At 43.9% G+C, this 22,406-nt stretch overlaps 2 protein-coding genes across 3 annotated transcripts in view; one reads left to right on the forward strand and one right to left on the reverse strand.

The window, feature by feature from the left end:
* The window catches only part of LOC137788640 (collectin-12-like), a 31,251-nt gene extending 17,099 nt beyond the window's left edge, over nucleotides 1–14,152 (reverse strand). For both annotated transcript variants that reach the window (XM_068581598.1, XM_068581597.1), the window contains exons 1-2: nucleotides 13,922–14,152; nucleotides 13,004–13,054 (exon numbers count right to left, since the gene is read on the reverse strand). In XM_068581598.1, coding sequence (XP_068437699.1) covers nucleotides 13,004–13,054; nucleotides 13,922–13,928 — 58 coding nt within the window. In that variant the 5' untranslated portion in view covers nucleotides 13,929–14,152. The remainder of the gene's footprint in view (nucleotides 1–13,003; nucleotides 13,055–13,921) is intronic.
* A 3,560-nt stretch (nucleotides 14,153–17,712) lies between these two features.
* On the forward strand, nucleotides 17,713–21,923 carry LOC137788919 (clusterin-like protein 1). The gene is made up of 7 exons (XM_068582102.1): nucleotides 17,713–17,803; nucleotides 17,925–18,073; nucleotides 18,485–18,655; nucleotides 19,260–19,716; nucleotides 20,159–20,287; nucleotides 20,887–21,101; nucleotides 21,638–21,923. Exons 1-7 carry the CDS (start codon nucleotides 17,713–17,715, stop codon nucleotides 21,845–21,847), a joined length of 1,422 nt encoding a protein of 473 aa, XP_068438203.1. The 3' UTR covers nucleotides 21,848–21,923.
* Nucleotides 21,924–22,406: the final 483 nt, after the last annotated feature.

Consider the following 22,406-nt stretch of genomic DNA (forward strand, 5'->3'; position numbering starts at 1 on the left):
CGAGGCAAGGAGGAGAAAACACAGGTTTTATGTTAATCCAGAGTTGCATTTTGGCTTCCTGAGTACATAAACACCTTTATTAGCCAGCCTCCACTTAATGCACACATTTAACCGATGCAGCAAATGTCACTTTTTGTGACATTTGCATTGAACGGGTTTTCAGTAATGCAACATGCTGAAATGTCTCAGCTTGTAAAGAGAAGTGCACCAATTGGAAAACAGACGCAGGACATGTTTAAAGCTGCATCAGTTGTCATTTTCTTTGTCAGAAGTTGTAGTTGTAGTTGCTTATTTACACAACCAATAGACATGCTAATTCATTTGGTTTAGATGTTTTGTTTGCTTTCTTAAACAGAAAGAATCTCCAGTGACCTTTCAGCTTTGCGAATATAACTCAAAAGACACAGAGAGCCGGCCAAACCGCCCACCCCTCATCCTTCCATAACGACGCCTCATCAACTGATAGTAAAAGCAGAGTAATAAACACTTCTACATTTTGATTTTGGATGATTTTAAGAGGCATCCTCCTGCCCTGCCCCCTCCCACGAGCCAGGAGGCCCCGCTCGGCTCTGCACAGACTCAGCGATCGCCGCAGTTACACAAACAGGTCGTCTTTCCAGAAAACTACATCAACAATGGAGCGGGGAAAGGGAATGGACTTACTCAGCGCGGGGATTTGGGGCCCAACGGAGCGACTTAGGTTTTGGTTACAAAGCAAAACATCGGAGCTTAAGCACCTCAAATCGTTGCAGCTCTCTAGGAAGTGTGTATGTGTGTGTGTGTGTGTGTGTGTGTGTGTGTGTGTGTGTGTGTGTGTTTCTTTTCGCGTCCGTGTGTGTGGCCCACTGGTTAATGACCATCACATTAGCATCCAGAATTTGAGAGGCTGCCTACGCTCAACTTTGACAGAAACACAACACCGTCAGCAAAAAAAAAGAAGAAGAAGCGAGTTCAAAGTGAGAATGCAGGAGAGCAGGACAAGAAAAACAAAAGAAACACTTTGAAAAACAGGATTCAAAGGCTGTTGGTCTCCAGTCAGCTGTCTGCTGGAGGAATTGATTACAAAGTGCAGCGCTTCACAATATAACCAGACCAGGATTTGAATTAACATCTTATTCGCTTTCAAAAAAACATTGCAACACTTTGCGATCTGAGAATCTGTAAATCTTTCAGTCTGCATTTTTTTTTTTTTTCAACATCAAAGTCGAGTCTCAGCTGCAAAGATCTGGATCTGAGTTTGTCTCCGAAACCTCATCCGAACGATGTCTGGCTCTCCCGCTGGTCGCTTCAGGTGCCAGTCCAAATGTGCAAAACCACCACAAAGACCAGCACTTACTCGAGCACTGGCAAGGACTTCAAAGAAAAACAAACAACAAATATCGCCAGTTAGAGAAACCCAGAAATAAAACCAAAAACGTGACACTGTCCCGCCGGTGAGCAGCTGTAACAATAAACCACAAAAAGATATTTCAGATGTTAAAATATACCCTTTTCTGTGTTGTTTGCGAGCTGTTTTCAAAACTTTTTATCTGCCTGTGTCGGCCGACGGCAAACAGCATGGTGTGTGTCGTCTACTTGCAAAATGACGCAGACGTATGAAGGTCGAGGTCATTCCCCTTCAGGAGGAGATTTCGAGAACTCGAGGGTAACGGGAACATGCAGTACCGATAACGGCCACTAGAAGCATGTTGAAGGACTGCGATTGCAGTGACATGACCACAGAAAAAAACCTACATCCAGCTCAAGAACAAACAGTTAACTGATTGTTGTTGTTTTTTGCGTGAAGTTATCTCACAAGTGAATTTTGTCTAATATGTTTCCTTTGAAAGATTAAAAAAAAACATCTTTAAGATAAATGTGTTTGGCCGGACGACAGGATGAATGAACAGACAGCAGCAGACTGATAATGATGTTTTGTCTCCACTTCACAATGTTCTTTAAACAACTACAAAATATCAAGCAGAGGAAAAGCCAACTGGTTCATTTCAGCGGTTCGATGTCAGACGTCATGTCCGACTTCAGCAGAGTTTGAACCGTCGCTGTTCTGCTGAAGTGCCGGCAGATAAAGCCAGGAAGGCAGATTTATGGGATCCTTCACAGAAATCTCAATGGAGCAGTTCTTCTAGAGGCCGTGCCCACAAACCCGTCCCCATGTTGGCCACATGGACGAAGGACTAGTCCACACGGAAACACCTCCCGTGGTATTCGAATGCGTTTCTCCTCCAACAGACACGTGTTCCCTCCGACCCGGTGGTTTCTGCTCTGGTGTCGCTTGTGGGTAATGTCGGTGTAACATTATGGTCATCGCGGAGGAAGCCACTGGGATTTTCAGGGTTTGCGTTGTAACAGGAAGCTCTATAATATAACAGCAGGAGAACATGGAGGGCTGTAACATATGAATACGACTGTAGGGTGTGTGTGTGTGTGTGTGGTCAGGTGGTTAGCCTTAAACAGGCTTAGATTTAATTCAGTCATGAAGTAAATATCTATGCAAAATTGGAAAATATGATGATAAAATCTTGATGTTTTTGTACTTTAGAAATCACCGTTCACTAATGTAAGTGTTAACAATAATCAGTGATGAAGGTCACATGGTTCTTCCAGCAGAATATTCTTCATTATCACAGAATTAACTTCTCTTGTTAACCGGCGGCTATTATTTCATTGATCAACTTCAGTGTTATGAAAGCTAGGGGAGCCGTTGGACGGCCCTGAGGAACGCCAACGAATCGAACCCCATTTCTTGAGTTGTTTCTCGTGGCTCTGTCTGCAGCCGACTGTAAATGTCTGTTGCTTAGTTATGTTGCTTAGAAAACAGCGAGCTAGAATTTCAATGTAATTGCCTGTTTTGGTTTTGTTTACCTTCTGTCTACAATAATCAAGTTGACTTGTTATGAGAAGACTAAATTAAGTTTACAACACTTTGCCGTCTTCATTTCCTGCACCCACGCCTCCAAAGCTCCAAGAGAACAGCTCCCGACCTCTCAAGACATCATCGCACCGAAGCCTTTTTCATTTTCTGTGTAGTTTAAAGTGGGAGGGGCTACTTCAGGCTCCAGCAATTCATTCATTTGTCTTATAGATTAAGTTATTCTATCGTTTCGTTTGGCATGAAACTAAAAAATAAACTGTGTTTGATGAAAACTACAGCGAGGAGCTGTTATAGGAAATGACTTACGTTCTTAAACTGTATTATTTAATATCGTGTCATTGAAATAGAAAAGGAGATTGACTCAAATATGCTCATGAAGTGGAAATTTTAGAATGGAAACAGCCAAATGATGATCTTGTGTACAATAATTCAAACTCGAGGGTGAGAGCAAACCGCATGCAGAACGTTCGATTCCAAAATGATACACTTTTCCTCCAAAGTCAACGAGGCAAAATACCAAAACAGATCTGAAAGACTTATGGGATGCTCTGTGACGTGGGTCACAATGGAAAGGCCCTCTGTTCTGCAGAAGGATGTTCCTCCTGGGTGGCCTGCAACATCTGCTGTCGGCCGCGGGGGCGTGGCCTGTGAGTCTGAAAGACACCGAGCCGTCTTCCCCTGCCGCGTGGTCGGGAAGGAGAGGAGTCTGCCATAATGCGTGCAGACACACACACACACACACACACACACACACACACACACACACACTCCAGACATGAGGGTGGCACGCTCTTCAACCTCAGAGCAGCCCGACGTGAAGACGAGGCGTCAAGAGGAGCCGTCTGACATCTGGGCCCGTGAATCACAGCGCTCGCTGAAAGCAGTAATCAACACCAGACACTGGCTTTAAATTACTCCACACAACTGTTTGTTTAGGGTAATCTCGAAGAAGAGCTGAGAGGGGAGAATCTGAGCCGCACAGACGTCGTCAGGGAGCGAAGAGATTACCTCAAAGATCAAAATGATTCATAATCAAACTGCTGGTGCCCTCACAACGTTTTAGGGCTTCTGCAATGTGTCAATGCAGAATGAAAAGGGTTGAAGGGATCATGCACCGAACCATCCAGTATTTCATTCTCTTAACTAAACAAATGTTTTGTGTCGACACATATTTGTGAGAAGATTGTAGAATTCACTTTGGGGAATAATTTGACTGTGAAGATGAGAAACTCAAAGGCCTTTTAACAGTGCAAGCTTATACATCTTTAGAAAGGTTTCCATGCAAACTACATGCATGGGTAAGTATATATATATAATAGATAACTCATCAAATATCTGTTGTATGTGTGAAGATTCTCAGTTGTATGTCTAGAAACGCTGAAAGGAAAGAAAAGAAGAAATCTTCAATAATCTGAAAGCAGATCCAGTCGCTGTTTGTATCAACACTACACATATCTCATTCATAACATGTAAATAAATATAATGTAAATTTCCAAAATCGCAATCATGTCAAAAAAAAAAGACAAACATGTAAAAAAAAAAAACAACCTGTAAAACATTTCAAATGACAATATTGCACGTGGCTCACGTTACTTTAATATCCAGCAAACTTATCTTGAACACTTTATCACCAAATAACAAACGTATGTTCCATAACCCTCGACAAGAGAAACCAGGTAAAACATTCAGATTAGTACAACTTTCAGTTTGTTACATTAAAGCTGATGGCAAGAACTTTTCATCACTTTCCTTCTTCCTTTTTGTCTTTAACCTTTCAACTGCCTCCTCAGGACCCTACAACATTTTCTCCACTCATTTTTCCTCATCAGTTGTATCTGCGAACCCTTCACCGGTCCGTCCATCCAAGATGGACGCGGGCCGCACAGATTCATGTGAACTTTACACCAACTCTGCATGTTTCACTCAAAGTCAATGAGGAATGCGAACACACCGTATCTTATTCCCTTTCAGTTTGCTAATCACACATTTGCATGCGCGGCAATAATTGTGGTGCGCGCTGCAAAAGGTACCGGAGAACGAATCCAGTGAATTCCCTCCGTCTGCAGTCTTAAACACACATGGAAAATGTGATAGTCATTATGGATCTGACAGAGTTCTGGAGCCGTTCCTCACTGTTCCTCTCCGCTTCAACTCCTTTTTTTTTTTGCAAACCAGGAAGCTGTAGGTTGATCTTGGCATCGTTTACGGCCATTCCCCCCCCTCTGAACCCCTCCCCCGCCCTTTCATTAACATTTTGGACTGTGAATAACAGATTTAGGAGCTTTTATGACTTATACCGAAGGAAGAGAAATAAGAATCCCCAAATCCGTTGTTAAAGTGTGCCTGTGTGTTCTGCTGCCGGAGGTGTCGGAGAACGTTCAGTGTTCACGGACACAGGAGACTCACAAAAGTTACCAGTTTGTATTACAAAAGTGTGACGTGCATTACATTAAGGCCGAGCACACACACACACACACACACACACACACACACACACACACACACACACACACACACACACTGGAGGGAATACAAATGTAACATCTGATGTAGAAGCATGATCCCTGCAGAACAAAGAACTGCAGCTCGCCAAATCCAACACAAGTCCTTTCATGGGAGGCGTTAAAGGAACGCAGGTGTCTCGCAGCGCCGTCTCTGCTATCCTTTTATTTAATTACTAAATCAATGACTCAGACCCCCTTGTTTGAACTACCCCCCCACCCCCCTCCTCCTACAGGCTCTTGAAGAGAGGCCTTACTGAACTCCAGAAACCTCCCCTGACATCTGCATGTGGGTCACGTCAAGGACAGCGGGGTTATTATGGTGTGTGAGAGAGCCGATAGGGGACTTTGCTGCTTTTCCTCACTCGAAAAGGTGAGTCAGAGAAGTCACGGACGCTCGGATGATCACAGGCCAGAGTGAAAATAGCAGCTAAATACCCGCACATGTGTTGCCCTGGAAAAAAACATCAGTGATCGACTGTTTTTATTCAGCCTAATGAAGGTATCACAGACGGGGAAGGGCTGTTAAAACCATCCACCGTGCTGTAGTTTCTAAGCAGTGTTCAGCGTTTAAACATGTATTTAGGTCTTATACTTAAAGTGGTAGTCCGCTGATTTTACACATCAAGGTTCTTCTAAAGTTTGCAAGTAGCTTAAATGTATACTTGAGGACAGCGTGTGTGTAGTTTTCCAGCGTTTCTTTTGTCCTCCTATAGGCTGTAACGTTAGAGCTCCTCCACATGCCGTTCTTCACTTTCGGACAGTCCTGTGGGGATTCCAGGTTGAAAGGATTGAAATATAACAGAGATAAGACAACGTCTAAACGTCCGCGAGCGTGAGTAATGACGTCTGAAAAACTGCAGAGCTGAACTAATGATTTTATAATTGTATATGCGAGTGCATATGTTCTTATGTCATGAAGGTGGGTAGTTTGTGCTCCAGATAAACAGTTCCAGCTGGATCCTTCCCCGTTACAACCCCCTCCCTCTTTTCTTTATCTACGACCATCACACGCACACTCACCCTCCTGATCTCCTCACAAAGAGCTCCTCTCATGCGCCTCCGATCCCATCCATCCTCTTCCTGCTCCTCTCTTACAACCGGCTGCGTCTCCTCCACCTTCTCCCACTTCCCTTTTCACTCCCCTTCCCATCTCCCGGGACGCAACACCCGCTCGCCCGGCGCTCCCTGCACTTTTAGCTCATTCAGCATTTCGCTCTTATCTCTCCTCCCGTCCGTCCGGCGGTGCCAGATTCTCAGAAACTGAGACGTGGAGTTGGTTTCTGTGAGCCAGTGGCGAAGAGATCTGACTTTATTTTACGCATCATGCAATACTTCATTATCTCTGGACGGCTGCTTGTGAAATTTAACTTGTCTGCCAACGATTTTCTGTCTCTGCCTCACACAAACACCGACACTTAATTGACCTTTTGCCACCACTTTAATTCCTCCATTTCCCTCTGAAGTGTTTGAAGGTGGGCTCAAAAGTACTTCAGAAACTTGCGGGTGAATGTTTTTAAGACAAATCAATCATCATAATAATACAAAAAACTAAAGTGCCCATGCTATAGAACTTCCACATGACACAAGATGGAATAAAATGAAAGAAAATATATGTTTATTGCTATATATGTTTATTATTGCAATCAAGCTGCCCTCGGACCTGTTCGTGCTGAATGAGCAAAATTAGTCAACTAGCAACAGGTGTGGGGCTGTAAAGCACAAATAATCCACAGCAGGTGTTAAAGAGGTGCGGTACCTTTTGATAGAAAACATGTGTAAAGAGTTTATGTGCTCGGAAATGTTTAAAAAACGAATTCACGGCCCTGAAATGGCTTTAAATCGTTTTGAAAAATAGCACTCAGAAAGCCACCTCCTTGAAAGTCAAAGAGAAACTGTGTTTTATTGCTGCTCTGCCTCATTTTAGCAGGTGACTTCAGTAAGTGTTTTCTCATGTCCACTTTCTGCAACAGGTGTCGGAGCAGCTGCAGGTCAAGCTTCTCTAAACGTCTGGAGCTCCTTTGAACACAAAAGGCCACTACGAAGCACTTGAAAAGACGAAACCATCAATAACTGATCGATTTGTTCCGCTTGGGAGCAGCAGAAACAATTGCTGACACGTTATTAAGTCGATATGGTAACACTGGTAACACAAAGTTGCATCCAAAACAGCAGACGCACACAGGCGTTAGTCGTCTGATGAAGGCCCGTCCGCGCCCGAGAGGAAACGTCTAATGTAGCTCTTTAGCTGCTTGTCACTGCGCGCAACGCCTTTCACAATAAGTTACAATTTCGAGAACTGGAAATGAGAAATGGGGCCGAGAGAATCACGTGGGAGAAAATGTAATCGTTAGCAGCGACGAGAGAGGCGCGATTATCCATTCACCCGTGATCTGTAACCGCTTATCCCATTCGGAGTCGCGGGGCCTGAAGCCGAACCTGAGCCGAGCTGATGAGAGGTACAATAAAAGGAATTTAAAAAGACAAATCGCACATGTGCTCACACACAGATATGTTCGCAACGGCATGCTGACTGTTACATTTCATGGCCAAAGGAACATTTCGAAGGAGGCTTCGTACCATTTTCCAAAGTATTAAGTGATCAAAACCTGCCATGCAATGCGAAGAAACCACGAGGAGGTGAGCCTGGAGAGAAAACCACAACACTATTCCATAAAAAAGAAAAGGCCAAGAAAACCCACAGCAAAGTGCATAAAGATCCTCATCAGACATTCTGACAAACACGCTGCCAAGTATCGAATGACAGTTTGTATGAAGTGTGTCGGGGTCTCGTCGTGTCAACATAAGCCTGTTGGATCCCTTGTTAACCAGGATGGATGAGGTGGTCGGTGAGGTGTCATTACGGCTGCAGCTGATGGTGCTCGTGAAGCGACGCTCTCTGCCAGCGAAACCCACCGGACCGAACCGAGCCCCCGGCTGTGCTGACACAGCTGGCTCCGGGGCAGCAGACACCCCAACGCCGCGCTCGGCTCCAGGAATGTTCCCGGGCCTTGCTGGAGAAACCATAACAAGTGCAGGAAATAGATTAGTGCACTCTGGGTTCCACGCCGGCCGCAAACTCTCCCGAGCCCCTCCGGTCTCTCCAAAAAACCCGCCACATGTGTGGGAACAGGAGACACGGGCGGGCAGAGGGGAGGAGGGGCGGGGGCGAGACCCACCGACCGGAGATCGGTGGCGATCCCAGGAGGACCGTGATGCATGGAGCAATCAGGCCGCCATTATTTAATGACTGGACCTGACTCCTACCTGCAGACCAGCATTCCTCCAGTAGTCAGTACAGTAATACCAGCAACGCACGGGCGTTTATATCAAATATGGTGTCACTTAACCTTTCCCAGCATGCCCCATTCAGACAATCTTTTGGCATAAAATAAGTAATTTTTTTCCATTTTTGAACCCGACGACACAGTTTTTTGATTGTCACTCCTTGGTAACAGGCTAAGGCTTTTGTTTTATTGGGATTTTTGTTGCAGATTCCGATTCTTTAGGTCCTAATCTTTTCAAAAAGGTGTCTTATTGACCACTCGAGGAGGCATTTTTTGGTGAAATCTGGCTCATATCATGCTGGATGTTCATAGTTATGATGAAAATATCTTTTAAAAGTGATTTTTTTTGTTGCAGATATACATTTGCTGAACAAATACCTACAATAAACACTATTGTAATTAATTTTGGGTTCCTACGACGACTTAAACACAGAAGAAAAAGAGGTCTACCAAAACTGGTTCCACAATTTTCAACGGGTAACTTTAACTCACTGATTTGTGAAAAATGTCCATTTGGTATCCTGTCAGTTACTTAATACCAATATGTGAAGTATGTGTTCATCTTTTCACGGAGTCTCACTCTTTGTTCTTCTGACTTTGCCTCAATCTGTCTCGTGTGTCTGAGGTTGCATTAATCTTCCTTTCTCAGAATGAAACGCACGTTGCCACAGTCTTCTGCATTCAAATGTCCATGTTTGCTCTTGTGGAACCTAATGATCCTGGTCAGGAAAAACCTCCCAATGTGCCAGCATCATGGGCGTTATCCCTGATTTCCATAGCGCACATACTTGAACTTGCTGCATTGGACATTTAAAGCTATATACATGTAGAGAGTAAACAACGAATACCGATGAGAGCAAGATGAAGTGAACACAAAATGGCTCCTGGTCGTGTTTCAGTCGGGGCAACTGACTGTAAAGCACGCCATTTCTTTGTGGAGCTGTAGGGTCAATGATATTACAGCTCGTACGATAGTTTACGATAACTTTGAATGCAGCACCTTTCCCACACGGAGGCTGCGTGGATGCGCACAGGACTACACTTCTCATTGTGTGTTTTATTCTTCAACTAAGAAGGGACCCAAACTTCAGAGTTGCCAGGTTTTCGTAACTGGAGGATTTCTGTTTTGACTCAGGCCAAGGTCCGACTGCTGACTGCCAATGCCCGATGATTATACCAGCTCTAAGGGAGCTGAAAGGGTTCAGCCAAAGCTCAGGTACTTTTCTATTTTATTCTGACGGCCTTCTTGTGTCAACCCCCCACCGAAAAATAAATATGTTTAAAGCTCGAGCACTGTGGAAGCAATTCCTGCCTGGCTTCAACTTGGCAGGGAGAGAGATGGGATTACCAGATGAATTCACTCAGTGAATGTGCTGCTGTGTGTGTGTGTGTGTGTATGAATGTGTGTGTGTGTGTGTGTGTGTGTGTGTATGTGTGTGTGTGTGTGTGTGTGTGTGTGTGTGTGTGTTGTGCAATTCAACTTGTATACAAACGAGTGGAAAAATGTGTGTATTTGTGTAAATATACATGATGTATGCATACCTTCTGGATTACGTTTGGATTCACTCTGTTTAAAATGTGTGTGTGTGTCTCTGTGTGTGTGTGCGTGTGTGTGTGTGTGAGAGTTTCCTTATCATGCTCTTTTAGACCTACAGAAAAGAAAGCTGACTCACTACTTTGCGTGTAAAAACAAAACAAAGACACCTTCAAGGATATTTCAACACTGCCACTAAGTCTTGTACTCATGTGTTGTACTTTCTAATGCAGAACATTTGGAGGAAAGTCTGCATCTGTATCTGTGAGATGAGTGCATCAAACCCAAGAATTCAAAGGACCGCAGGAGATGAAAATCCCTTTGCAAAGACTCAAAACGGATCATTCATCACAGGGAACATTACGTGACCTTTCTATTTCCCTTCAGTTAAAGAGACACGTTGTGATATCTTCAAGTGAAACTATGAGATCTAAAAGCAACCGAATAATCCAGCAAACAAGCAAACTTCTGCTGTATTTATGTTTTCACCCAAGGGGGGGCTTGACAATTTGGAATATGTATCCATGTCTTCAAACTACAATGTGCTTTTCATTGTGTGTTGGAATCGGTGGAAGTAAACGGCCTCCTGGAAAAGTTTCTGAAGCGCTTCAGAAAGTAGTCAGCTGTAACAGCAAAGTGTGTGAAATGTGTACCGACGCGCTAAGGAAAACAGAAGTGGCGATTTGTAATAGCCACAGCTTTGAGACATCCCGACTGTTCAAACACGATCACTCTCCTGGGACGATGCAATGAATTAAAGCAAAACACGCAGCGAGGAAATAACTGCTTTTTCCCCCTGAGTACTGAGATTGTAGCGCTAATAGTGAAGGAATGAGGGCCTGTGGTGGTTTGCATGAATGCAGCTCGATTGCACAACAAAGCCTCCGGAGTGGTGAGACCGACCCCTCGGAGTCGGCCCCTCCAAACAGCTGCCGTGTCCCCGGAGAGGCCCGACGGCACTCAGCTCCGAGTTCGGCAGCTCTCCCTTCCCAACCCCTCGGAAATGTCAAGAGTTCATCTGAATAAAGTTAAAAAGTGAGAGCGGGATTTGGCTCCCCGCCCCCGCAGCGCTCTAATCTAATCCATGAGCGGCAACCCGCACGCGCTCGCAGAGAAAGGCAAACAGGATGCTTCTACTCGGGTAGCTCGGATAAAAGAGATTGTGTTTTAACACGGTTTGAATTCCTCTCAGCTGGTGCCGTAGTCCGCCGCCTGGCATCCACCTCCGTGGCCCTCGGTCGAACTGTGACTGAGTCACGCTGCAGCAACACCCCAACTACAGGGGCTCCTGGTTCCAAATCAAGGTTGAATCAACAGAACGGTGATGGAGCACGCGCTCCGTCTCCGAGGGAAGCACTAATGATGTGTTTGAGTGTGTGCGTGACATAGCGTTTGCCCTTTGCTGCCAGTTTTTTCTTCTTTTACGCGAAAGCATGAACGCATGCGCTTGATAGCAAACATATGCCTCGCAAAAAAACCCACCGGTGGAGAACCGGAGGAGCAGGGAGACAACCCGACCCCTTTCTGCTTCGGAGCAGTTTGCGCTTAATGATCATTCATGCAGCTTCGTGTGTGATGAATCTTGCATTCACGAAATGAAATGCTGCGAAAAAACACTTCAAATCGTGTGAACAGATTTGAGCATGTTGGTTGCCGCAGGGGAAAGAAACCGAGCGAGAAACGCAAGCTTCAAAGGGTCTTTTTTGCCAAAATAACTTTTCCATTTTACAGGAAGCATTAATGGGAACTATTAAACCTGCAGTGAGGTCTGTGGATTACTCAGCGTAAAGCAGAGACTTTTTCCTGGAAAGACATGCTGCTGTTTTATTACTGGAGGCAAAAAATCTCAGGGACAGACGTCCCAAAAGCCTGAGAAAAATACAGCACTGGTTGCTCGTGGTGGGAATCACCAGAGGTCCCACGATACGATATTATCACGATACCGCGATACGTTGAGTATTGCGATGTATCGCGATTTATTGCCTTTTTTTCAACCGCAAATTGTCCACAAAGGAAAATTTGTCAACAAAAAATAGATTGATTGCATTATTCCAGGACCAAAAACTTTAGAATTGATTACATAAAAGATCGATACTCGGGTTCGGTGTATCGATACATTATCGCCACGCAAAATATCGCGATACTATGCTGAATCAATTTTTTCCCCCAGCCCTACCAGCTTGATACCATTGGAGGTATGTTTGTAATTTGGGTTAACTGACCACTTATTTGTCTGGTTCACTGCCAGCACACAAGTCAAATGTGAAAACGTCTGAAAATTAGGGCCTGACTGCGTCCTGTATGCGTCACACAACCCACACGGTGCTCGTGTGTGAGTGCACCAAATGCCTGTGAACTCCGTCTGCACCACAACAGAAAGATGTACGTTGACTACAATTTTCAGTTCATATTTTCGAGTCCCTCGCGGCATGTTTGTGCGCGTCAACGTGTTTAAGTGACTCAATTTAAGTGAATGAAAGGGAGAATCGAGTTTCTGAAACTCCTTGATCTGGTGAGCTCTGTCAGCGGTCGTTGGTTCTGTGGTGAGGTGGACCTCACGGCCTGTCAGCCACATTTATGTTCAACTCAAAACCCGGCAGGCAAACCAAACATCAGGACTGTTCGAGGCTCTGGCAGCCCGCTGTCTGTCCTGACATGAAACATGTTACCTATCAGATTCAAGGAAAGAAACATCCCAAACACTACAGCGGCTTTAATTCACAGCATTTTATTCTGAAAACCATGATAAGAGCTCCAAGTGTGTCGGCTTTTCTCTCCTCCACCATAAGAAAAGAGACTTTTCACTCACCGAACCTCTTGTATCCAAAAGACTGTACTTCCTCCTCGTCTGCAAAGTCGTCTGTGTGACATAATCAGAAACATGACATAAGTAGGTCATAGGCACACTGGTCGGCGTGCACATGTGTCGAAAGCAATTGGTAGGACAGTACAATCAAAAAATAAAACAGAAAGAAACGCCGCAGGGCGGCGGCACAGAGCCAAGAATTCACAATGTTATTCTTGAGTATAAAGGCCTCTGTTTGGCAGAGTGGAAGCAGCCGACGTGAAGGAGATGGCGGAGTATCATCTCTAGTCCGTCCGCATGTGGAGATAGGAGGTCCAGAGGACTGTAAAAGCCACAGGCTGCGGTTTCTCTGGGTTGTTGACAATAAACCGTAATTACACCGCGCTGCACTACACTGAAGACCGGAGCAGAGCAGAGGGAACATCGCTGGTAATGGTGAACAGATGGGATCCAGAGGGGAGACAGGGTTGAGCCCAGTGTGTGTTTGTTGGTGGGGGGTCAGAGGGGGTTAGAGCGGTATTTCACCTCAGTTCCTCTATTGCAGTCATCGATGCCGCAAATACAGTGTGTTGCTTTTCAAGAGGTGGAGTGTCAGCATGAACACAGTCTGGTCATCATCAAAACGGGATATTTTCTTTCGCATGATAACGTTTTGGGGTGATAATTCAAATATTACAAATGGAAGTAAAATAAAACATGATTTGGTGTTTTATATCTTTCAATTGGATGGAACCATATGGTCTAAGAAAAGAAAAACATGCATGTATGTCACAACTTTCTGCACGGCGTTACCGTAATGTCATCCAGATGTGCATCACGCACCACAAAGAAATACGCGCAGGACTCTTCAAAGAGTGACATCTGTGCGTTTGGGAAACACACACTTGTGTAAGTTATCAGCTGCACGTAAAGGAAACATACCTTTCATGGCGTTTTCTAACTCGGTGAGGGTTGTAGAAGAGATGAGGACCCCTGTCACTTTCTGCGCATCTCAGCATCCAGTGCAATGGTGCAAACTTGATCCACGACACACACTCATAAAAGAAATAATGCAACTATGAGTATGTCTTCATGTCTTCAGTTTAAAATCCCATCGTCTCTGTTCTCTTGCTCGCTTAGTTTCAGAAGAGTTGGAGCAGGAGTGATGTGATGTTACCGGAGCCTGGAGGAGGAAGACGTGCAGTCTTTTTTTTTACTACCAGTGTAAAGTTACATAGAAAAACAAGATGCACTTCCGGTGTAGCTTTCAGAATTAAATCGCTTTTTCGTTGCAGAAAACGGTATAAGACATTTAACTTTTACTTTTGCAACCTAATATTTAATTAACACTCTGAATATTTAGCTTTTTATCTGGATACTTCCAAGCACAAACTCTAAAGTAAAGGAATAACTTTGCACATTGTTGACCCTCTAAACAAAAGACATGTTTGTCTACTACATAAACAAACATAATGTGGTGTTTCACGTTGTAAATGGGCCTGTAAACAACATGCGGTTAACAGTGTGACTACGGCGTTGGCGATGTCCTGATACCCGAAGCACCCCGACAGAAACACACACACACCTGTCGGCCTCTGATTCTCAAAGCGTGAGGACATCTGCAACACAATTACGCACAAAATGACTTCATCAAAGTGCCACATGTGTGTTCTCAGTGCCGGAAACATAAAGTTGCTTTCGCTCTATCTGCACAACAATAAAGACATATCTGACCCCTCCAAATCTAAAAGGTCAACTTTCAAATCTCTTATTGTGAAGGCTGTGCCTCATTTCCGGTGCTTTGCTCCCCACACCGCCAGCAGCTTCCCTCGCCTGTGTCTCGCTCGGGGTTTCGGAGCAGCGGCTGTCTCGTCCTCTCCCGCTGCGCGTGCCCGTCGGGACCGCGGAGGCGCGGACAGACTGCGGGACGTCGAGCAGCGGCGCAGTAATCCAGCCGGAGATGAGATTAGGTGACTGGAGGTTTGATGGCCATCACGTCCCCGGGTGAAAAGTCTGGTACCCATTAAAGATCATTTCAAAGGTTTGAGGAGGTCGAGCGACAACGAAACGGTGACATTTCAATGCAGTTCCTGTTTTTTTTTTTTTTTGGTACATATTCACATCTCGTTTCCTTTTCGGATGAATAAAGACTTTCATATTCATGTGATATTCCTTCAGGGCCATTTGTGGTTCTCCATAATATGTTACTCATGTGGTTTGGTGTATTTTATCAACTGGTTTATCACTATGACTCCACATTCCTACTGCAAAATGTCCATATTTTAAAGACATATTTTATTACAGCAAAATTATTTGAACCTGGTCTACGGCAGGCAATTTTTTTTCCAACAATTGCTAGAAATAATAATCTGTATCCTCAAACAAAAACAAATAGCAACATTAAAATCAAGAATTTCTCTTATGAATTAAGTTGTCTTACTTATTTAATTGATAAAAACTACACTGCAGATAATGTAGTTGTTTGCATTTCAGAGCTGTAATATCTGGTATTACGCATAATAATGTTGTTTTAATAATGTTTGAATGTCTGTTTTATAAGAAAAAGTTGATTGTGATACATAACATCTTTCTTAACTGTGTTATTAGATAATATAGATTTGTGCATTTATTTCCTTTGGCCGTAACAATGATGTATGTCGCATAAAAAGCTCCCAACCGCAGCCAATACCGACGACGATCAATCAAAAAATTAGACTTCGAGGTTCAGCGGCCATTTCCCTTTGACTCCCCGAGGTGCAGTGATAATTTCAACAATTCCCGACTCCATAATCTCTCCGGCCTGCAGATGCAGATCACTGATCAAAGGCCCGAAACAGCTGCATCAGACATCAAAAGAAATCAGACAGACCTTCTTTTGCATCTGCAGGTTCGTGTCACTGATGCTAATCTTTTTTACACTCGCTCAGTTCAAACCAAGTGATTTACAGGAAGAAGACACAGATAACACCAAGCGTCCCAACTATAACTCCATCTGAGCTTTCACAGACTTTCTTTGAATCACACATCTTTTAAACAGGCTCAGTAATAGCTGGAGTTTGACCCGGTCCACCGCAGCCTAGACTCCAGACTCGCCTGAGATGATGAAGCGACTAATTACTTGTTTTCCTAAAGGCTTCAAAACTGTTATTTTACTGTCGGCTATAATTGGAGCAGCGGGCCGGTATTAGGGCCCAGATAGGGATCGTGGCATGCTGATAAAAAGCAGCTGAGGGTCAGGTATCTCGCAGCCTCGCTCCCGCTGGTCCTCATTCAGAGGTTGGGACCTCATTTGCTGGGTCAAGGCTTTTGTAGCAGTGGGCTCAGATTAACAGAGAGCTGAGAAAGCACACAGGAATTCCACATTCGCCACGCTGCCGCCCCGTCGAGATATCACGATAAGAACAACTCCGATTTATCCCGTGTGCAAGAGCCGCTGCTGGAGGCCTGAGACACAGGAAGCGAGAGGACTTTCCCCTCACGCAGCGCCGCTGACACGGTATGATGGATGCTCTCGGATTTTAAATACGCAGCATATGGTGCTCGATAGGAAGTTGAAAGCACAGCCGATGCTTTAGTGGTTTGGTATTAGCATGCATATCTGCACATGAATACATGCAGTCATTCTGCTCCTCCTGTTGCCCCACGAGGCCAAGAGCGCGCCAGTGGGTGCCGGGCCTCTGCAGGAGGCTCATGCTGACTGTCAGACTGAGATCAGAGCAGAACGTTTGACCTCTGAGGGCTCTGCAGTATGTTGGGACACCATTAAGTGAGACGTGCCTGCAAATGATTAAGCATGTTTAGAGTGCGTTAACTCACGTCTCAAACTGAGGTAGTTATGCATGTGCGCATGAGGCTTATGTCAACTCACTAATAGGATCTGTGCCGGTGAGTAGATCCATAAAAATAGAACAATCCTTTGAGGAAGCCTTTCATTTCTCTAACAGCACAACCTGCTGCTTTAGTTCAGGAGTCTGGTGTTTTCTCACAGCCGTCAAAGGTAAATATACTTTTAGAAACTACTTGGCTACTTATTTTGGTCTTTGTTCTGCATTTATGGTCACATTAATTCATCATGTCACAGTGGACTCGGAGAATATTTCTCCACAGGCGGCTTCAGATTTACTCTTCAGGTTGATTTGTAGACTCATGCGTGGACGGTGCGACACAACACACACGTGTTGTGAGTTAAAGTTAAGGAAAATAATTAGCATCAGCATTGAAAAGATGGACAAAAAGAGATAGTTATTGTATGTGGGCAGTGCCAGTTTGATTCATATTATTACAATTTGGTTTAATTGTGTTGATTGACTCATGCACATAAATAGTTGCTGAATGTCCAGTCCACCAGGTGCTGGAACAAGAACGCTCTAACTTGAATAAATAGTTATTTGAGCTTGAGATTTTGACAATTTATAATACATAGTTCAATGTCAGTGTATTCTGGTTATTATCTCGTGGTGTAAGGTGATTAAACAGACGGTTTATTGCAGTAGCATCAGGTTTATCTGGCTTTACTGATGTGATAACTTGCTACTTGTTTCAAAGGCCTCTATATCAAAAGAGATGAACTGGCACCATCTTGTGGCAGGTTACTAACTGGTACATGGCATGTTCCACTAAATATTAGCAAAATAAAAGCCTGTCTTTCGTCTACATAAGGAGCTGGTGCTGTGTGGTGCTCTATAGCAAAGTAATGAGTAACTTCTGCACTTTGTTACAGAGCTCAAGACACGATGAGGCGGCTGCTTGTTCAAATCCTTTGCATCACCAGAGTCCTGCTTTGTGCGGCGGACTCTCCTCCGCTGAGCGAGGACACGCTGAGAAGTGAGGCCTTGGTTCACGGAAAAAACCCTGAGATGTAGATTGGTTATTCACAGTACTTTACTTTGGCGTGTGTGTGTGTGTGTGTGTGTGTGTGTGTGTGTGTGTGTGTGTGTGTGTGTAGAGCTGTCTGCAGCAGGAGAACAGTGTGTTGATGAGGAGATAAAGCGGGCGTTACTCGGGGTGAAGCAGGCGAAGGAAACGATGGAGAAAAAAGAGGAGAAGCACCGACATCTCATGGAGGCCCTGAGGCACAGCAGTGACAAGAAGAAGGTAGAAACTGTATTTCCATCACTAGCAAAATACCCCAAAGATGTATTTTAAACATGCGCGATGACTTTTCCCAGAACATAATCAGTCTGGGCCGTTACGTGCCAGTCTTTGTGCCTTATTCTGCAGGCTGTGGCTTATGTTCTGCCTCATAAAGGCAAAGCCACACAAAGCCTCACAGAGAAACCCGCAAAGCAGACAGTGAATAATGAATGTGGGAGTGAAGCTGGTTTTGGGAGTTGGGGTGTAGTTTTACTGCAGTCGGGAAAAATGAGCTGTCTGTAGATTAATCTCCTTTTTTTTTTAAACGTCATTTCAAAATAAAAGGCTTTCTGCCAACCGCATCATATCCTCTCTGGCTTATTGCGAGGTAATGCATCTGTGGCAGAGTTTTCTCTTTCGGGGTTCCTTCAGGGGGCGATGCAGCTGGTCCGGGAAACAGAGCAGAAACTCGAGGAGGCTGAGCAGCAGTGTCAGTATTCAACCAAATCCTCCTTTGAAGAATGCCGGCCTTGTCTTGAGGATACCTGTAAGGCCTTCTTCACGTCCACGTGTCGCCGCGGCTTTGCCTCTTTCTCATACAAGGTTTGACCTCAGCCCGTGAGCCAAAAGTATTTGTATTATATTGTGTATATGTTACTATATTGTGTATTCATACTTCCTTATTGGGTGCTACTCTAACAACAAATTCTATCTATCTATCTATCTATCTATCTATCTATCTATCTATCTATCTATCTATCTATCTATCTATCTATCTATCTATCTATCTACCTACCTAAATACCTACCCACCCACCCATCCATCCATCCATCCATCCATGAATGAATGAAAAGTACTTTATTAATCTCCAAGGAGAATTTTTTTTGTCATACTAGCAGCATCCCAATGCCAGAAGCTAAGCTAAACACACAGATGATAAAATAAAATAATCCATCCATCCATCCATCCATCCATCCATCTATCTATCTATCTATCTATCTATCTATCTATCTATCTATCTATCTATCTATCTATCTATCTATCTATCTATCTATCTATCTATCTATCTATCTATCTACCTATCTATCTATCTTTCACTGTCAGACATTCAAAATGATAAGAGTTTAAACTGATTTCTCACAGGCTCAAACTGTGATGGTTCCTTCGATGACTCTCTCTCTCTCTCTCTCTCTCTCTCTCTCTGCAGGTGGAGACGTTTTTCAGGAAAGTGACCGCCCAGCTGGACGCCACGGAGCACGTTTACAATCAGGACGAGGAGGACGTGGCTCGCAGCAACGCGCCCGGGAACCGGCTCCCGGAGGACGGCGCAGATGTGGAGTTCCTGCAGGCAGACGCGTCGTTCGGCCGGCTGCTGTCCAACACCAGCCTGCTGTACAGCCGCAGCGCCGCGCTGGTCAAAAGGATGCAACGGGCGCTCGGGCGTTCCTTCCTGACGGCCTTCACCACGGAGGTCCGACCCAGCCCGCTGTCCTCCATGCAGGGGGGCTCGAGCGCCGGCTTCTTGAGGACGTTGGGTCTGGATCACATCCTTCAGTCGGTGTCTGACTTTGGGAGGAATGTGCTCGACGAATTGAGCTCCACGGTGGCCGATGTGTTCGAGGACATACAGGAAGCAGAGACGTACTTTCAGCAACCAAGCGCAGGTGATGCCGTTCGTAGTACAACATCTGTTGAAACAGTGTAGTCCATTTGAAAGTTGTAAACATTCAAAATGTGTCTTATTTATTCCCTGTTGCGGTGTAAGACACCTGTAAAAGAAGTAAGAGTCATTATGACACTGAACTTTGAATCATTGCGTCTCAATAACTCAACTATTAATGATATTGAACAATCTCCAGCTCTCTCGGTGATGTTTCCTATTATTGTCAGGAGGTGGGTTGTTATAAATACTTGCAAAATTACAAATGGTGTCAGGATGACATGATGACTTTTCCTTTTAAAGATTCCTTGTTCCAAATCATGTGAATGACAGCTGACAGGAAGTCAACGTGGACCCAAACGCAATGCGATTCAATTGAAACGGTCTGTGTATAAAATATTGATAAATCCAATGTGACATCTCTTAGTGTATGTTCATCTACTAAGGTGCAGCCCCCCTGTCTGCTTTGGGGCAGTCACACAGCAGATATCTGTGCAGACAACTCCGCAGACAAGCGTCAGAGTGCTGGCAACTCCAAAGTTTGTGTGAGACGTGTGAAGAGTTTTTGTTAAAAGGTAAATAACTTATTTTTTTCATATCTATTTCGCTGTCACATAGAACAGATTTGCAAAAAAAAATAAATACTATCTTGACTTTAAATGCAAATTCTACCCAAGTTGGGGCCAATAAAAACACTTTTTTAATACATTGCAGAGCTCACTTTGAAGTGTTTATCTTGAAAAGTAGTCTTTTAACCGAGGAGGTATAAAACATTTAGCAGGATGGTTTAGATGGTTATTTGGCTGATTGCTACTTAGGCTGTTTATTTGTGTAATGCCGTCTTCAGATTGATGGCTTTATATTTAATTTAACTCTGATATAAAACAGAGAAAAGCAAATGATCACATTTAAGAAGAATATGTTTTGCCTTTTTTGCTTCAAGACTGAATAAGTTACCACAATTGTTGACTGAGAAATTAATCAACTACTCATTTAATCCCTTTTTGGATTAGAACTGCTGGAGAATTACTTGATTTTAAACATAACTGACGGCCATTTAGTCATAGAAAAACGCAGCAGTTTGAAATGTTTGATTTTCACTCCGTCTTTCTGCTCTTTGACGTCTTCTCAATTATTGAAACGCTTCTCTGTGAGTGATGATTTGTACTCACAGAGTGTCCCAGCGTTCAGCAGTTACACTCTGAGATGGAGGAGATGCACCTGCTGCTCAACGCCTCCCGCCAGCAGTACCACGACCGGCTGCAGCTGGTCCAGACGCACACGGCCGACACACAGAGATGGCTCAGCGGCGTGGAGGACAAGTACGGCTGGGTGGGCCAGCTGTCCGACGGCATCGTGGGCCCTCACGGCTTCTTCAGCGTGATCACAGTACGTCTGCAGCGATGTTCATTTGGGATGGTGTGAGGGTCGCGAGGAGCCAAATGCGCTTCAATACTTGTGTTATTTCCAGTTAATCCCATCTGCAACATGTGGAGTTAATTCTGTCACAGATAATTTACTTGATCCCTAAAAATGTATCAAGTTCAAGTCCAAAGAAAACGTATATAGACGAGCCTACACAGTGTGTGGTTGTTTTGGCATGGAAGGAATCTTGTTAGTTATTATTTTTATTTTATTAATGTGTTGTCAAATGCACAGATGACAGACAGTTACTCTGTACAATGAAAAAAATATTTTGCAAGATCCTCCTTGCACACGGAATTATAATAAATTTAAGATTAAACTAATTTGAGAATTAAGAATGCAAAAAACATTGCTAAATGCTAATAGTATGATATATCATATAAAACAAGGCACACAAATATGATTGCAATAAGCATTGTTACAAGTTTATATCAAGTATAGCTGTGACATGAGGTCACGGCAGCATCACTGATGTAGTTCAACTCATCCTCGTTCTTCAGGTGAATGCTCAGCCGCAGCTGCAGAACTCGAGACCGAGAGCGGACGGCAGCGTGGTGGTCACCATACTGGACTCCGGCCCAGTAACCGTCCCAGTGCCCTCAGAGCTGGAGGTGGACGAGCCGGCTTTCATCCAGTACGTAGCTCAGGAGGCCCTGGCACTCCGTAAACTGCAGATACGAGGAATAGATCCCGGCAGCGTTGTGGCTTAGTTCATTATTTGGCTCACAGCTACACTTGGCAGAGCTCCAATTTGTATGTGAGTTTCATGAAATGTGATAATTTGAAACCGAGGACTTCACACCATGATGAATCCCTTTGCTTTTCTTTAAATGCAATCTTATTCTGACACCCACAATGCAAATGATATTTGTTATAATCCATAATGATGAGGCTTGAATATTATGCATCTATACATGCACAGCTTTTATCATTTGTATTTGTTCATTCTTTGGGTTTAAAATGTTTATGCAATAAATGGATGTACACTGTGCTTGAGACACTTTAAAAAAAAATCTTTTGTCACAAGTTATCCAAAAAAAAATGATCGTTCACTACTTTTTACACCAAAATTGTAAATATAAGATGTACATATCATTCTGAGTTTTTGGAACAATCTGGATTTTTTTTGACAGGCAATATATATTTAATTTAATTTTAAAGCAGTATATATTTTTAATCATATTTATGAGTTATCTGTAACTATAATTGTATTATTATTTTTTGGCAGCCACGGTGCAATAAAGTAGGAAACTGTTGAGAGTGTGTTAC

The sequence above is a fragment of the Clinocottus analis genome, unplaced genomic scaffold, assembly GCF_023055335.1.
Source record: "Clinocottus analis isolate CAN_PGR_092001 unplaced genomic scaffold, fCliAna1.0.p SCAF_18, whole genome shotgun sequence".
NCBI lineage: Eukaryota > Metazoa > Chordata > Actinopteri > Perciformes > Cottidae > Clinocottus > Clinocottus analis.

Bases quoted from the DNA above. Each gene is read 5' to 3' on its own strand.
- LOC137788919 (XM_068582102.1), top strand. From the start codon at position 17,713: ATGAGGCGGCTGCTTGTTCAAATCCTTTGCATCACCAGAGTCCTGCTT. The intron at 18,656-19,259 runs GTTTGACCTCAG...CTCTCTCTGCAG, and splicing joins TTGCCTCTTTCTCATACAAG to GTGGAGACGTTTTTCAGGAA. The intron at 19,717-20,158 runs GTGATGCCGTTC...TCATCTACTAAG, and splicing joins CTTTCAGCAACCAAGCGCAG to GTGCAGCCCCCCTGTCTGCT.